This window comes from Protopterus annectens, chromosome 3.part0 (genome assembly GCF_019279795.1).
Source record: "Protopterus annectens isolate FY-2018-M chromosome 3.part0, PAN1.0, whole genome shotgun sequence".
In the NCBI taxonomy this organism is placed as follows: domain Eukaryota; kingdom Metazoa; phylum Chordata; order Ceratodontiformes; family Protopteridae; genus Protopterus; species Protopterus annectens.
In genome coordinates, this window is record NC_056731.1 from 1,602,067,617 (window position 1) to 1,602,085,822 (window position 18,206).

Consider the following 18,206-nt stretch of genomic DNA (forward strand, 5'->3'; position numbering starts at 1 on the left):
AGGCCAGTGGACTTGTGTTTCTGGGTAAATTTTAGTAACTGGCTAGCAAGAGTATTGCCTGGATGCCAGAAAAAAGAAATAATGAGAAGGTAAGGAGAAAATACTGACTGGAAAAAGCACTGCAGCTGTTCAGCAAAAAAAAAATGCAGTGCAAGCTCCAGATATGACTTCCAGTAACTTAGAGGAAAGCATAAGACAGCTGCACACAGACCTGGTTAACAAGCAAAACACTGATGGAATATAATCAACTCAAATGACAAAAGGCTGGAAAAAATGGAAGCAGTTTTAAACAGATAAAATGCAAAGATCAGAGGTCAAAATGAAAAAAAAGGCTGGCTGAATATGAGACTACTCAGGAAGAGATGTTTTAAAAAAACAGAATCAGAGAACAGAGCAAGTAGGGAAAACCTGAGATTTTCAGCTGTAACAGACAAGCTGTTAGGAACAGACTATTAATTTTATGAAAGCAAAAATAAGCAACTGGACTGTTATTCCATAGCAGGATTTCTTAATTGGAAGGACACATCATGTGTATGCTCCAAACCTAGCTATAAGAAAGCAGCCTAGACCTTTAATAGTAAAGATGCAATCCTACCAGCAGGAGGAGTCGATTATGACAAAACTGTGTTAGAAGGGCAAAGTACTAAAAGTGGGAGACAGCAGAGTGTTTGTGGAGAATGACTACTTACTGTACACAAGGCAGAAGAAGAGTACATTTATTCCACTATTCAGAGAATAAAAAAAAAAAGAAAAATCTCCACTGTGTGATTTCTTAAACCTCTTGTATTAGAGGTGATATGGGATATATGCAAATTACCCATTAAGGACATCAGGTGTTTCAGCTAAATGGCAATTCTGATGTCCATGACTTTTTCTTTTAAGTCTATTTATGGACAAATTCAGGCCAATAAAGTCAAACCCCACTAATTGCCATTTAGCTGAAATACCTGATGTCCTTAAAGGGTAATTTGCATATGTCGCCTCTAATGCAAGAGGTTTAAGGAATCACAGAGTGGAAAGTCTAGCTTCGCTAGATTTTTCTTTTTGTTTTTTAATGATTGTTTTGTCTGCATGACCTTTTTACTCATTGTTTTAGTTTGTTAGTTGTGATATTTTGCAGTCACTCTAAGGTTTATGGATATCAGTTGGGTACGACAACCCTGTGTTTCCAAATGTTAGCTAAACTTCCCAATTATGTTGTGCTGATGATGCCATAAGAAGGCAGAAACATGCAAGTCCACAAGCTAGTGAGGTTTGGCTTTACTGGCCTGAATTTGTCCATAAATAGACTTAAAAGAAAAAGTGATGGACATTCAGAATTGCCATTTAGCTGAAACACCTGATGTCCTTAAAGAATTATTTGCATATATCCCATGTCACCTCTAATAAAAGAGGTTTAAGGAATCACACAGTAGAAAGTCTAGCTTTGCTACATTTTTCTTTTTTTTTTTTTTTTTTTTTTTTTTTTAAACTATTCAGGGAATGTCAAGAAGCAGGCATGACATTCAAACTGCTGTACCCAGCTATCTTCAAAGCATTCTTCCCTGAAGGGACAACATCATTTTTGCTGAAATGCACAAGGAGGAAATACAAAAGTCTGTCCAACAAAAAGTGAGCTATGAAACAGGAAGAGATTCTGCTTCTTGCTCTTCTGGTAAAAAGACCACAGAGAGACTGTGACATTGAAACCTTTTCCAATGTTTCAAAGGAAAATGCTGGAGAGAAGAAAGGGAGCATGAAAGTTGACTAGAAGAATCAAGAGTACATTGGAAATGAAGCAGAGACAGGATTTGAGAGATGAGATGAACAGGAATAAAACCAGTAACTTGTAAACTGACAAATGTGGGATTATACAGCAATAAACTATATTTGTGAAATATTATAGAACAAAAAATCTGGAAATATTGGACTTGGACATGTGGGGGATTCTAATGTTAGAAAAATACTTATTTAACTTTCTCCTGCATCTTCTCCTCCCCTAAGTACAACAAAACATTTACATTTTAATAGTACTATTTTTACAGTGTATGATTTTCTTTCCATGCCATAAAGTAAAGTTTTCACAGTTGTGTTTAAGTATAATGGGGATACTATTGTAAACAGGTGCTCCTGTTTTTTTCTTTCTTTCTCCTTGTTCAATTTAAGTAATTTAGGCACTACAGTGTACAAAAAATTCTGGTTAAAAGAGCATGACAAAATAAAAAATGAATGTGCCTTTTCTCATTCTTGCATGGGGGAATGACTGGATTAAGGCCCTTAGCTTGATCTACTAACATGTTTTAAGTAAAGTAAATTAAAAATACTGAATATTATAAGACCTTTTTCTACCAAATAAATGCATGCTTAGTAACAATTCTGTATCTTGTCCTTATGTCTCCATGGAGACAATCTGATAGAGAGAAATTGGCTACAATGTGATAATGAAAATTGGCTAGGAGATTATGTTCTCTGCATGCAGGTCTTTTCTCAGCTGGGAAAGCTATAAACATAAGACAAAACCAGACAACACTTAGTAAAAGCATAGGCTGCACCATGCATCTTAGCATGGATAATTTTTCTTTTAGGTTAACTCAGGTCTATGTGTGTGGCTGTCTGTCTGGAACATTTGCTCCTATTAGGAGGGTAAAGCTTAAATATTTGAAGATGTACATAGATTTGAGTGTTAGTATTAAGCTAATAGGTTTTAGTGGGTATTGGAGGTGTGTGTTTTTTTTATGTTTGATGGCTTTCAATAAAACAAAACATTTTGTAAGATGTGACATAGGCTCAAATGAATACGACAAGAAACAACTGTATAAATTTTCGATCTGCCAATGTATACATGTAACAAAAAACTGTTATACATAAGTTGGGAATAATAATTTTTAATACAATGATGTATTCTTTAATGTCTTTAAATGTCAGTGGTCTCGCACGTAAATACAAAAAGAGTAGTGAACTATATTAAAAATGTAGAGTGCAAATTGTTATGCTACTGGAGACACCAGGAAATAAATAAACATGAATTTGATGAACAAAGGTTTTCAGGATGGGCATTCAGCAAAATATCTGGGACAAAGGAAAAGATGAGTACTTATATTAATTGCAAGAGGAGCTCCAATAGTGATAAAAGAGAAGTGAATAAAAAAAATAATGGTAGATTTGTAGCACTAAGGGGCTGCTGGCAAGGGAAGAGCATTAAATTGGCACATATTTATATTCCACTTAAAATTGCTATAATGGAGCTTAAGAAAATTCTGGGAGAAATAATCAGCTTTCAGAAAGGATTACTACTTTATAGGTGGGGAGTGGAATTTGATTTGCAGCAGTGAAGATGTGTGTTGGGCCCAGAAGGGAAAGTACAACAAAGAAGGGTAGACTTTAAAAAAAAAAACATATGAAAATATCTGGCATGAAAGATGTGAATTCAGCCCTAGGAATCTGGAGTGAATTTACATATTATTCCCCAAGATACAAAATCTGGGCTAGGCTAATTTCACAGGAATAGGCGCATTTAACTGAAAGTCTTGATACACACCCAATAACTATTTCAGATCATGCGACAATAGTAAATAAAATAAAAAAAATCCAGGGTAATGAAATAAAAATGAGACACTGGCACTTTCTTACCAATCTGTTGAAAAGAGAGGAATTTAAGGAATGGGTAGTGTAAATTATTAAGGAGCTATTAGAGAAGATAGAAATTTCTTCTGAAAATAAAGATAGGGAGTGGATAAAATTAAAGTGGAGTTTAAACATAGGACTGAAATAAAAGAAAGGAACATATGGTTAAGAAGTAAGAATTATTTAGAGGGACTGACAAATGCTAAAGTATTGCAGACTAGGGGGAATCGCACAGAAGAAGATAAGCAACTACAAAATGCTAAACAGAAAATAAGGGCTATCCTCGATAACATGCATGAATTCAGAAAGACTACTACTAAGCAACTGTTTTTTTTTTTTTATAACTCTAGAGCACAAAAACATTTAGCACAACTACCCAGACAAGAGAGTGTCACCAAACTTTGGGAGCCTAGAACACTGAAGGTAACAAGAAATCCTGTAGATGTATTAGAAATATTTTGGAAATTCTATTAAAGTCTGTATAAAGCAAAGAAATATGGAAATCAAGAAAAGGTACAAATGCAAATGTTTATGGAAGAATTAAATACGCCAAGGTAAGAGGTAGATGAAGCTCAATTACTAGCAGTTACGACAGGAGGAGATGAGATAAAAATGGTGATGAATAACCAATCCACTGGAAAGTCCCTAGGAATAGATGGTATTCATGTGGAAGTGTGGAAGCTAGGAGGGGGGGAAACTGAAAAAAGATCTGGAAGGCTTTGTTTAACAGTATTTTAAAGAGAAGTACCAACATCATGGAAGAAAGAGGCAGTAGCTGTAATACCTAAACAGGATAATGATCCATCAGATCAAGCTTCATACAGGCCCCTTATAATCATGGTTTAGTGTTGAAAAGTGTTTATGTCTATAATGGCTAAAAGAATGGCAAAAGCGATGTCAAAATTGATGGCTATGGATCAATGTGGTTGTGTATAGGGGAGGCAAACATTTGACAACATTAAGAGAACACTGATGATCCAGAGGGAAGCATAGGTTCATAGGAGTTTATTAGGCTAGGAGCTCTAGCACCTTTACAAGCCTAGCCATGTTAATCCCAATTATCCCTATTTTCTTTGTTTTTGGATAGTTTGCAGAATTAATTTGTGACAAGAGTGGGTCTGTGATCAGCACCAACTAGCCCTTTCCATGAGGGACATGACTGCCACCCTAGGGGCAAATTTGCAGTTTCCTATCCAATTATCTAGGTTGGGTTTGAATAGGGTTAGTCAGGAGCTCTGTTTCATGTGAATAGGAAGTCTATTTCAGAAAACAGGCAGTCTTCTGGGAGACATATCTGTCTCTCCAACAGTCACAGACTAGGATGAGATCTCTAGAGTGAAAGACTCTTGTGGCATTTGACTTGTGGATGTGTGGCATTTCCATTAGGGCAGGGTCAGAGATTGCCCTACAGGCCAGGCACAGGTTGTCTTTCAGCAGCCTATAAGATAGAGTAAACTGACAAGGCTTTCAGCATGTCCATGTAGATTATAGTTTGGAGTTCCTGTATTTTCTTAGTGAGAAACATATGAGGTCTCTCCAAGCTGCTACAGGTCTCTGGTGAGGTACAGGCAAAAGGGTGCATTATACTCTGTTAGTGGTTTGAAGAGGGTTGAAGACAGTGGGCTTATAACATTCTTTGACCTGGATGCTATGCCCTTGCTTATGAGCTGCACTACATAAAAGGCTTTCCTTACCACTGTGGTAACTTGGTAGTCAAAATTCAGACTGCTATCAATATGTGTTGCCAAGTCTCACACCACTGGGTTGGAAACTCAGTGGGGTGCTATCAATATTGTAATTTGTAGGGAAATCCATTTTATCAAAGGCAGTAATAATGCATTTTTTTGCATTTAGTTTTAGATCATGGCTTTGGCACCAATCATTTGTTTGGGTTAGCCATTCTTGTAATATGCTGACATCACTAGGGTACTCAATGATTGCTCCCAGTTTGTGATCATCAGCAAGCTTGGTGAGCCAGAGGCCGTCTACTTTGACCTGGACTTCTTAAAAGCATGATCTAACACTAACAAAGCCAAACTGGGTTGGGTCCAGCATTTGGAGGTTGCCTATGTCGTTGTTGACAAGGTCCATGATAATTCTTTCCATGGCTTTGCAGAGGACTCCTCCCTTCATGCAGGGGAATTACTGTTGCTGTTTTGCATTCTGTAGGAACATAGCCAGTTCTCAAGCTATGATTAAAGACCTCACCAAGTGGGTCCATTAGATATGGCTTTAGATTATTTAGTAAACAACCTGGGATATTATTTTGTCCCACTGAGGCCATATTTTTGGCTATGGCGAGTGCAGAGATGACTTGTTCTCTAGAGAGAGTGTGACAAAATACCACTGTTGTTAGTGGGTCTTGAAATATAGAAAACATATGACAGAGTAAGCTGGGATGTTATGAACACAGGAATGGAAGCATTTGCATTCCTTGATAATATTATAACCATGATTAGGAGGATATATGAGGGATCGTACGCAAAAATTAATGTGGGTGGGGTCCTCAAATAATTTCTGCTTGAACAGAGGAATCAGGCAGGAGTGTCCTCTTTACCCTTTCTTACTTGCTTTATATTTAAACCACTGGCAAAGAAAATAAGGGACTCAAATTCAAGGATATAATTGGTATGGTAGTCAAGAAAAACTGGTGCTATTTGCAAATGATGTTTTATACCTGACAAAACCAGAAAAGGACACTACAGTGTTGTGGAACATTTTGAGAGACAGTTTCAAATTGTTATGGGATACAAAACTAATGAAGCTAAAACAAAGGCAACAGCAGTAAATTATGTACCCACACAAGAAATAATTCAGCAATATCCATATTTATGGTGACATGATAAAATAAAGTATTTAGGAGTATGGATTAAAAATTATTCCAGTGTGCCAGCTGAGGACATGTCGGAAGAGACTAAACAAAAGATAACACAAAAACTGAGAAACTGGAAGCTCTGTTATATGCATATGGGGCTCCCTATTAGTTGATCGAGTTTTCAGAAATTCGAACTCCATATGATCGAGACCATATAATTCAGTTTTTGAAAACTAAGGTTTTCAATGGCGATCACAGTACAGTGAGGATAGGGAAATTTATCCTTTTCTTCACTGCAGTGTAATCTCACACACACATTTGTGGGGGGTGCAGGGGCGTTTTCCACCCTGCAAAAACATAAAAAAGGTAGATTTTTGTGTTTTTGATGTTCGAGTTTTTGGAAACTCGATCTTATGGTCTCTTCGATATTTTTTTTCGAGTTTCCAAAAAGTCGATCATCTGACAGACTTGCATATGGATAGTAAGATACAAGCAGTTAAAATGATTTTAGTCCCTTTAGTCTTCTGTACAGGTCAGACAAATTTTTATCAACCAGAGGAGAAGTTGTGGATAGCAATTAATACAAAAAGAGCTGAAGGATTTTACCCAAGAGGGGAAGATGGCAAGAGTCAAGTGGTATAAGATGATTCTTCTAATAGAACAAGGTGCACCGCAATTACCTGATATTCGAGGGGTATTTCAGAGCTACACAGTTAAGGCCCCTATACATAGCACAAGCAGAAACCTATAATTCAAAGGGGAAAGAGATGATGATGAAATGGGGTGGTCAAGAAAGGAGAGACTGGGATTTTGAATGCAGATCTTTAAGGACAACAATCATGCAGAATATTATATTCATAAAGTAGCAGAAAATGTTCTAAGAACCAAGTAGACATGGGAATTGAGAAAGGGGATTCTGCTGATAGGGATGATTGCAATTAGAGTTTCAGACAATATGCAAGAGGGGGCTGGACTTTATTGGAGAAAACTGGCAAAGGAACCAAGGTGTTGGGAGCAAATAAATACCGAGGTAAAGGTATCAGAATTGGAAGACACCAAGAATTTATTTGAACTGCAGGTTACAGATTGCCATCCCTATCAATGATTGATATCAGAGTACAGGCAAAAAGAAAGAAATAGGGGGGCCCTAAATGAGAGACCACCACTGGAAGAGTTCAGTAGAATCTAGCTCAGAAGTTGTCATTAAAAATGGAATAATTAGTAGAGCATATAAAATATATACATAGATACACACATATATATGTATGTATGTATGTAAATTCACTTTGGACTCTCAAAATACTGAAATGTTGAGTTTCAGTATCTCAAGACCAAACTGTCGCATCTGCAGTTGTGCGAAACTACAGAATATCAAACCCGTGGTACTGATGGCGCTTTAGGTAAGTGTTATGTTTTTTAAGGGTTTTGGGGAGGGTTTGTGAGTGTGTTGGGGAGTTTTAGGTGTGGGCTTGGGTAGGTATGTAACAGTGTGTGTGTGTGTCAGTGTTGAGAGTGGTGGTGTTTGTATGTATGTGATGTGCGTTTGTGTAAGGGGGGTGTAGAATGTGTGGTGGTGGTATGTGATGTGTGTTTGTGTAAGGGGGGGGTGTAGAATGTGTGGTGGTGGATTTTCTGCCTTTTGGTGTTTATTGCGACCTTGGAGTTCGTATATATAAGTGCAGTGGTATAGGAAGGGTAGGTGTGTGTGTTTTGTTGTGTTCGTTTGTGTTATTTTGCTTTGTTGTAGTGTCAGGAGATAGGTGTATTTGCCTTTGTATGTGTGGTGTAGTGTTTTCTGGCTTTGAATTTCACAGTTTTGGTTTTCAGGTTTGTGAGTTTTCGGCTTTATAGTCGAGATACTGAAATTTAATATTACAGTATTTAGAAATTATAAAGTGAATCTATATACACTTTATATATATATATATATATATATATATATATATATATATACACACACACACGGTTTACTATCAAATGAGTGATCGGTCTACGTGCGATTCACAGTAGTCCAAATCGACCCATTTGGTAGAACTGGAAGATCAAATGCAAAATGCAGAAATGTAGTGCAATCTCGGAGTTTGTATATCTGAGTAGCAGGGGGGGCTTGCCCCCCTGCATACACGTTCTTTACTGTGCAATGCACAGTAATTCCATTTGTGGAAGTGTGGTGAATGTTCGAATTATGTCAAATTCATTTTTGTTATTCACTACAGTGGATTTTCATTTTTACAGTTTGTAGAAACGATAATTCCCTTGCAGTGAAATCAACAAAATGATAGTAAACCTATATAGATATATAGGAAGAGAGAGAGGGAGAGAGATATATAGATATACATGGGTATATATATATATATATATATACGTATGTAGATGTGTGTAAATGTGTGTACATTTCATATATGTATATATATATATATATATATATATATATATATATATATATATATACATATATATATTTATATGTAGATATTTATTTTATATAAAGGTAGCCTGTGCACTTTTTTTTTAGGGCTAAAAGTCAGTGTTTGCTGAAAGCATGCAAGCTGCTTTTCACATCTGAAAGGAAAACAAAGCTAAGAAAAGAAGAGGCAGCAATAATGTGAGTGGTGACACAGGCTGTTAACACTGCTAACCTTAATTTTAGATTAGGAATTGCATGTGGTTGCAGCTGTTGATTTGGGGCAATTGTTCCTATCTGGAGGGTTAAACTTCATCTGTTGAAAATATACTTAATGTGTTTGTTCTAAATTAATAGAAGACAGGGCTGTTCTTAAAATGTAATTATTTTGAAAGATTTTTTTATTAAAACAAATAGTCTTTATGTGACAGTTTCAAATGCAGATGAAAAGGAACAATGGTATAAAAGATCAGGCTGCCAAACAGTGAGTGAATGTAAAACAAAAGTTGGAAATACTCATTAAAAAAAAAAAGGTCACGCACAATAGGTGGGAACAACAGCTATTTAACACAATGGCTACTCTATCCATATTATCTTGTAATGTAAATGGCCTTAGAGATGCACTCTAAAATGAAAGAGTACTGAATTATATTAAGAAATGTAGAGTGCAAATAATACTGCAGAAGACATCAGGAAAGAAATGAGCATGCGAATTTAACAAAGAATGGTTTTCAGGATGTATATCTAACAAAATATCAGGGACAAAGGAAAAGGGGAGTAATACTAATAATTGCAAGAGGGGCTTAAATAAAGATAGAATTGAAAAAGATAATGATAGTAGACTTGTGGTAGAAAGGGCTACTGGCAAGGGAGGAGGGTTTACACTGGCATGTATTTACATTCCAACAAAACCAGCTAATATGGACCTTAAGAAACATTTGTGAGAAATAATATGCTTTTACCTGATAATATTACTTTAAGGAGGGGACTGGAACTTGATTTGCAATAATGAGGATGTATCATGGGGACCCAGGAGGGAAAATGTAACTAAAGAATGTACTTTTCTGTCCAAATTTATGAAAATATTTAGTACAGACGATGTGAAATCATTAGTAGGAACTCAGACAAAATTTACATGTTATTCCCCAAAGTAGAATACATGGGCTAGACTTGACAGAATTTATATTTCACATCCAAAATCTATTTCAGATCATGCACCAATAAAAACTAAGAATAATTGAGGGTAATGAAGTAAAAATGAGACACTAGATTTTTCCAACCTACCTGTTAAGGAGAGAGGAATTCAAGGAATGGAAATTATTGAAGAGTTTATAAAGAAGACAGAAATTTCTTCAGAAGGGATATCAAGTCAGTTGGATAAAATGAAAATGGAGCAGTAAAATAAGGTAAAAAATAAACGAGAAAGGTAATAGGGATCATCAACATGGGCAGACAAAGGTATTACAGAATAAGTGGAATGTAGCCTGAGAGAGGGATCAACTGCAGAGTCCCAAAGAGAAAATAAAATAGCATTTGGATAACATTCACGAGTTTAGAAAGATTGTTGGTAAGCAACTATTTCTGACATTTTAAGAGGGCAAAAACTTTTTGTCATAACAATGGTTATATGTATTCAAGGTATGATTACATGGTCCCAGATTCTGTACCTCTCTGGGAGTTTCTTACTATGGTTTAAAGATCACAATCAAAATAAATTCTTTCCTAGAGTGGGCAAGCCCTGTGTTACTCCCTGACTAGCTACCCGATCACCCAAAAAAAAAACAGGTTTCTCCTTCTGTATTACCTTATTCCTCCATACTTATATTCCTCAGTTTCACAACTTCTTGGTTTTAATATTTTCTTACTGACAACATAATGCACTTAACATTTTCTCTACTGCATGCCTATCTCCATTAGCTTCCCCATGCAGAATCTGAAGCCTCTGCTCGTAAGCCATCACGAACCCGTCCAGTAACAGGGTTTCAGGAGCAATCTTTTCTAGCACAACCAAGTTAAGTCCTTCTTACTTTTAGCACTTCTAGTTAGTGATTACACTTGTATTACTGCCTTAAACTCACCACTCCACATAGCAATCTGAAAAGAAGCACCTTGACATATCCCTCACTGAAAACAAGCCAGTATCCTCAAATGCAGTAATTGTGGAATTTCCATGGTGTCCTTGCTAAATTACCCCTTGTCAAGATTAAATACCACCACCAAGACTCCTATGAAAATAGGATGAAAGCCTGGCTGGAACTAACCGAGGAAAGAAAAATAAACATACTGCTTTATGACACAAAAATACTTTAATGGAATATGACATATTCAGTTCCAATATCAGAGGTGATTTTATTACAGAAGAAAATAAATTAATAGCCATCACAATTATTAGCTGTCAATACAAATAACAATAGCAAAAAATATAATAAAACTACTAAATACTAAAAAAATATGAACCCATGTTTCATTAAATCATGCACAGGCCCACATCCCAGTACAGCTGACATACTCTATTACAGCTTATAGTATAAATTTGTTTATAAACATGTTTACATTTTGACAAACTTCTCTTTTATCAATCTAGTTCACATGAATAAGCAATGAGATTTTACTACAAAACATCACATTTCAGAGTTCACATTTTTCTTCAGCTCTGACTCAAAACAAAAATGGCAAAAATGGATTATTCTACGAACAGCTGACAATTTTTGTTACAGATGCCAATCTCTTAATAAGCATTGCCAGGCTTGCAGGGAAACCCATAATACTAGACTTCTAGAAGTTCAATCCCAAATGTAACAGACTCAACCAATTCTTTCAAGTTGTGAAATCTACCCATTACTGTACAGATGGAGAAATGGCTATAAGCAGGACAGTGTGTGTGTGGGTGTGTTTGTGTGTAAAATAAATGGACTGGTATACTATCCAGGAATGATTCTTTGCCTTAAACCCACTGTATGCTAGTACAAATTCCAGCTCCCTTCTTACTGTGAATAAGATAAAGAAGTTATCAGACAATTAATACAGAACAGAAAGGTACTTGAACAGCCCAATATCTGTGTGCTTCTGTGCTATTAAAAGTCCAATTTTTATATACTACTTCTCCTTTTATCTCAGATTACAAAGACTGCAAGAAAATGTCACTTCTTGTCTGCAGATTTCTTCATTCTATACTGCTTGCTCACAAATAATCTCAAGTGTTTTCCAAATGTATTTTTTCCTCCTCACAGTGGATCACCAGTTTGCCCAAAGACTTCTCCTTGATCACCAGGTCTACTGGGCACTCCTTACACTGGACTTACTCTGACTCATGCACAGGGTCTGTGAGAATTTCAATACTCAAAGTCCTAATTATCAGTACTTTTACTGTTTATAACCTGCAGCTAGGGGCTACAGAAACAACTATGATGTAAAAAACTGAGAGGTTTTACACCAACATGGCTAATACAAAGGAATAAGCAAATGAGGGAATACAGATAAGTCACAACCATCTAAATAAATAACTAACCATATTTCATACAACAGCTGCATTCATCCAACATTAAAGGGAAGATGTTCAAAAGTTAAACTACAGAAAACATTACAGATGTTCTCAGCAATTCAGAGTATTTAAATAGACACATACTATAGGTCATAATCAATTATAACTATTGGAATGCAGTAATTCTTACCTGTATATTCAATGATATACTAATTAGGAAGTTTCCAGTTATGGCTAAAAGAATTCCCACAAGATGAATCTAGAAAAACAATTGAAAAGAACATGTTAAATTGAAAGCAAACATGGGCAAAAAGAGTATTTACTTAATTGTAGTTACAGCAATAAATTTCTGCAACTGATATGTTTACTTCTTATCTAACAGTGGTAGACTTAAATATGCATTGGTTCAATACTATTCAACTATATGTGACTATGGACTTGGTGAGAATTCACCACAACTATTTAAGGAAAACATGCTGGAGACAATCTAGTGGCAGCAAGAATTACACCACTATGTCTGCTGAATCCAATGCAGTATGGCTGTAGGAAGGTAGACCCTCTTTAGGAGGAAAGGATCTATTATTACGCAAGCATATACTCTCTTTCTCCCAGTGAAGGGGTTGTGCTAATTAAGTTTTGGACTGTCACTAGCAGCATTCACATGGTGCTACAGGAGCAGAAAGCACAGATGGAAGGGAACATGCAGCTTATTCCAAAAAGCAACTGTGAATCAGAGAAATCCAAATACAATGCTTCATAAATGCTGTTTTTCTGTTCTGAAGTTGCTAAAAAAAGGATAAAGATGAATACTTGACTTTTACAAACTAAATATTTGTTTATTCTAAGTGCTCAAAAACACTTAATCTAAGCCAAATGTTCCTGCATCAACACAGGACATACCACCTAACCTATGTCCTTCTGCTTCTCTCGCAAGATTCACTGAAGATTAACCCACTTTACAAACTAATGCATGTATTGTACATCACACACTGCTCAATTGTACACTGCACTGTGTTTGTTCACTGGAAAGTATATACACAATTTTTCTATGCAACTAGTCTGAACTATTCTGTTATTTATTTACATTTCTGCATTTTCTGTTTTTGAAAAATTTTATTTCTCCTGGGTTGAGCATGAAATTAGTCATTACTGATCAGTACACTACCACAGTAACTAAGTAAATAAATAAATTAAATAAAAATTGTAATCTTAGAACTATAATATGCAGTGGAGGAAGCAATCCATGACACACAGGTATGAAACAATGTTGAACAAATATCAACTCTCAATCTTCTGAACACTTAACTTCTGAATTTGCTCCAAATTGCTATTCATTAGACTACCCGAGACAACTGATAAGAATATACTGCAGGTTTTATTTTCCCATTTTCACAATGTTATGTGCATGATCAGGGGGAAAACAGTAAAATAACATTTAAGAGTTTAAGAAGCCTTGCCATATAGCTACAAGGTAATTCAATGCACATCTAATCTTGTCTTTGTTCCTAATCACACATGAGAGTGAGTTTATGTAAATGACTTTCAGGAGGGTGTGAAAGTGCAGACAAAATGAGAACATGGCAGATTTGCTTCAAACCTTTATGTGCTAAGTAATCAATCTGTAGATAAACTTCTATTGTCAAACTGATAAATGAAACAACAAACAAACTGAATCCAATAAATGCCAATGCACCACATCCCTTCAGCTATAAACCACAAACGAATGGTAAAAAATAGATACTTTAATGACAAAACTAATAATGTTAGCACTTTTGTTTAAATCTCTGTTAAAACTTCCTCAGACATTTAAAATGTGTTACACCATTTCCTTTTATATCACCACTTTTTTCCCATTGGACTCTCATTAACATAAATTAGCATATACTTAAATACTACCATTTGAGTCTATCTAAATACATATTATGATTCCATAGGTTCATACTAAGCTAACTAACCTTGCAAGCCATTGTAAGCCTAGCCAATTATCCCTTGTGAGACTCAAACCCTGCATCTTGTGTTTGTAAGGCAAACACCTTAACCATTAGGCCACCCTTCCCAACCCAATATGTGGATTTGCTCACACAAAAATTGAAATACTGCAGTAATGTACATTTTTAAAAAATACTGAATTGGCATTTAAAATATTTAATACTTTTAAAACTTAGAATTGTTTAAAATGTCATAAAATTCTTTTTTACAAATTAAAAAATGTGAAAAATATAAAAAATATAGGAACTGAAATAATGTTACATCAAAATGATTTTAAACAAGAAGTATTTGCTAATAAATAAACATTATAATAACATGTAAAAAGCTGAACAATTATACATTGCACATAAATAACTTAAAATGCATGCCATTAAACAAAATTTTCTTTGTAATGCTTTTAATTTTAATACAGGTGCTATAGAAGTGCGTACATTAATTCCTGGCCACTTATCGGCTTGAACTCTAATTCGCTATTTTAGTTCTTTGAGTTCTAGATATGCCCCACATGGTTCCTTTTCCATTATGCTTACGTGGTCTATAGCCATAAAAGGAAATTGATGGCTAGTAAACTCACTGACATGTTTAGCCAAAGCATTACTTAAAATTAATTTTCTTTATGGCATATTCCAGTGGCGGCTGGTGACTTTAAATCAAAGGGGGGCTGCAGGAGACAGCTGAATGGGTGGGGCCAATGGGAAGGGGTGTGGTCAACTAGAAAAGGGTGGAGCTATGCTCAAAACCACAAAAAACTGGGACTTAAATTAAATACGCTGTCCTGGGTACCAAACTGTCATTATGAGAGTCCAATCAAGACAAAATGAAGTGGAGAAGAAAAAAAATATTTCAATGCATTGGCTACATGACAGCTCACTTAATATCTAGATGGAAACAAAACGTTTGTGAGGCATGAAAAAATAAATTACTTTAAAACAGTGTAGTATAACCTGGGAAGTGTAACCTGGGAGTGTTATCTTTGAAATTTAAGCTATGGCGTGCAATCTGTTGATTGCAAACTGTGGACTGTAACCTGAAAAGAGTAACATGCGGAGCCATATCTGTGAAATGTAACCTGTAGATTGTAAACTGCAAACTGTAACCTGTGAAGAGTAACCTGGTAAGTGGTACCTGTGAAGTATAAGCTATGGAGTGCAACCTGGGGAATCTAAGCTGTGGACTGTAACCTGTGAAAAGTGACCTGTGAAGTATAACCTATGGAGTGCAACCTGGGGAATGTAAATTGTGGACTGTGACCTGTGAAGCGTAACCTGGGCAGTGTAAATTGTGGCCTGTAACCGGAGAAAAGTGACTTGTGAAGTGTAACCTATTGAGTGTAATCTTGGAAGTGTAAACTGTAGACTGTATCCTGTGAAGTGTATGTAACCTGTGGAATGTTATTTGTGAATGTAACTTATAGAGGTTATCTGTGAACAGTACCCTGTGGAGTTTTTATCTGTGAAATATAACCTGTGGATGTAACCTGGAAAGCAAACTGTGCAATGTAACCTGGGAAGTGTAACTTGGGAAGTAACTGTGAACTGAAACCTATGGAATGTAACCTGAGGAATGCAACCTCTGAATTATAATCAGTGAATTGTAACCTGTGAAGTGCAACCCGTAGAAATATCTGCTTTTAGAACTGAAATTTGATAATTTGGGAGAGGCTCACATCCTTGGATTTTCATTTTGATGATAATACAGCCTGTATATTGGAGGGATACTGTGGATTTAACACTGTTATGGAGGTACTGTTTGTTTTATTTTGAAAACACATATCAAAGTTGGTCAATACTTTAGTGTGGAGATAACTAAATAAGCTGTGTTTTTATCTTTTTCCACATCTAGTGATTTTTAAGGATGGGTCTATATTTTATTGTCGAACGGCATTACAGCGAACGCCCTTTCAACGACATATATAGAGCAAAATCGCTTGTCCTGAGCTGTGACATTGCTCTTTACCCCACTGTAATGCAATCTCGGAGTTGGTATATTTAGTTAGGGGGCTGTGGGTGGCACAGTCCCCCCACATTAGGAGTTGTGGAGGACGAACCCCCCCACTTGAAATGTTTTAACTGGTATGTTTTGTGTTGTTGGGTGACCTGGGGTTTCATTGTTTTACGATTTTTGCTTATGTGTCATTGAAATGGCATTCACTGTAATGCCATTTCGACAATATAATATATACCATTTAAGGACATATATTTATATGTATTTATATATGTATGTATGCGCGCGCACACACACATGCACACAAACACATATATATGCACATATGAGCATGTGAGTGTGTGTGTCTAAGACAGACAAAGAGATGGCATAAAATTAGGAAGCCATTCAGATTTCAAGGACTTCAAAATAAAAACAGCTTTTGCCTTGCTCATGCACTATGAAAATGTTGAACTTGCCTAAAAATTCAATATTAGTATAATTTCCTAAAAAGATGAAAGAAAGTTTATACTGATAATGTTTTGTGGTTAAAACTATAAAGTTGTTGCATTTTTCTGGACTAGTATGTAGTGAAAGTAAATAAAATAAACTTTCAAACTTGATAAAAATAAGTAAATTAATATTTACTTTACAAGATGCGCAACCTAACTAATGAAGAAACCATACTTTTTCTTTTGTTTCTGTTGTTTTTCTAAGTAGACATTTACAGATATTTGCCTATTTCCTCTGTAGACAACAGATAAAAAGTAATAAAGGGCATGTTTGGAATAAGAAGAGACGACTTCTTATTGCTGAATTCTGTTACTGCCAGCAGAGAATGAATTAATCTGAAGTAAATGTTGATAACATTTTAATTAAAAATGAATGAAACCACAATTTTATTAATTAGGAATTCAGTCAAACATGCCAAAATAATATGGATTTTAAGAATTGGCATTTTTCCAATCCCTGGCTTAAAATTCCATGACATGTTACTCTGTGATAAAGTAGTCATCTAAAAAGACAGCATATATAGACTGACAGGAACATCTAAAGTATGAAAAATAATAGATTTTGCATTGCCTCCTGAAAGGCTTTAGAGTACATGACAGCTGCAAAATCCCTTAAAATGAAACCCAGTAATGGAATGAAAAGTCAGAAGGGGATATATGACATTCACCTAAAAACCGTGCTGTCACAAAAGTGCCTAACAGAAGCAATACACACAATGCTTTTTATGGTATTGTACAAATTATAATTCCAGATGTTACCAACCTTAACAGTACATATGAATCACAGCTTTTGTGTGTAATAAATTAGCATAATGTTGAGCAAAGCCCGTAATTAAAATATTGCCAAATTAAAGTAAATAGTATTCTTAATAAGAGCAAATATTTTGAATAGGCATTTTAATTTAAATGATTTATATTCCATAAGTAACTCGGTGCCTAAATGAACAGAGTCTTAAAATGTATGGTTTAGGGTGAAAAACAATACTCTATGAAAAAGCATACATGATTCTGGAAGTGTAATTGTCATTAAAATTAATTACAGTTTTAGAATGTAGTTAAAATTATGATATTCCTTCAGCCTTTAGGCTTAGAGATCAAGAGATCAAGATATCCTTCAGAAGGGTCTCACAGAAACGGATAACTGGTGCCAGAGCCATGGCCTAAAGTTAAATGCCAAAAAATGCATAGTCATACCCTTCTGGAAAAACAAGGTTACCCCTAGCTACCAAATAGGTGGCAATCCACTGAGCACAGAAGAAGTTATCAGGGACCTGGGGACCCAGGTTGATAGTAGTCTGTCATTCGACACCCATGTAGCTAAAGTAGTTAGGAAGACCTTCTACATTGCCCACCTTATCATGAAGGGATTCTCATCTAGATCAAGGGAGGTCATAGTCTCCCTATACTCATCACTCATCAGACCAATGATTGAGTACAATGCCCCATTCGGAATGTATCTGACCCGACACTTGCAGCAGG

The 18,206-nt window shown here is 35.7% G+C and overlaps 1 protein-coding gene across 1 annotated transcript in view; it reads right to left on the minus strand.

Moving 5' to 3' along the window:
• NIPAL2 (NIPA like domain containing 2) overlaps positions 1-18,206 on the minus strand; it is a 1,611,812-nt gene that overhangs the window by 1,373,083 nt on the left and 220,523 nt on the right. Inside the window, exon 2 of the mRNA XM_044065637.1 lies at positions 12,494-12,562. Coding sequence (XP_043921572.1) covers positions 12,494-12,562 — 69 coding nt within the window. The remainder of the gene's footprint in view (positions 1-12,493; positions 12,563-18,206) is intronic.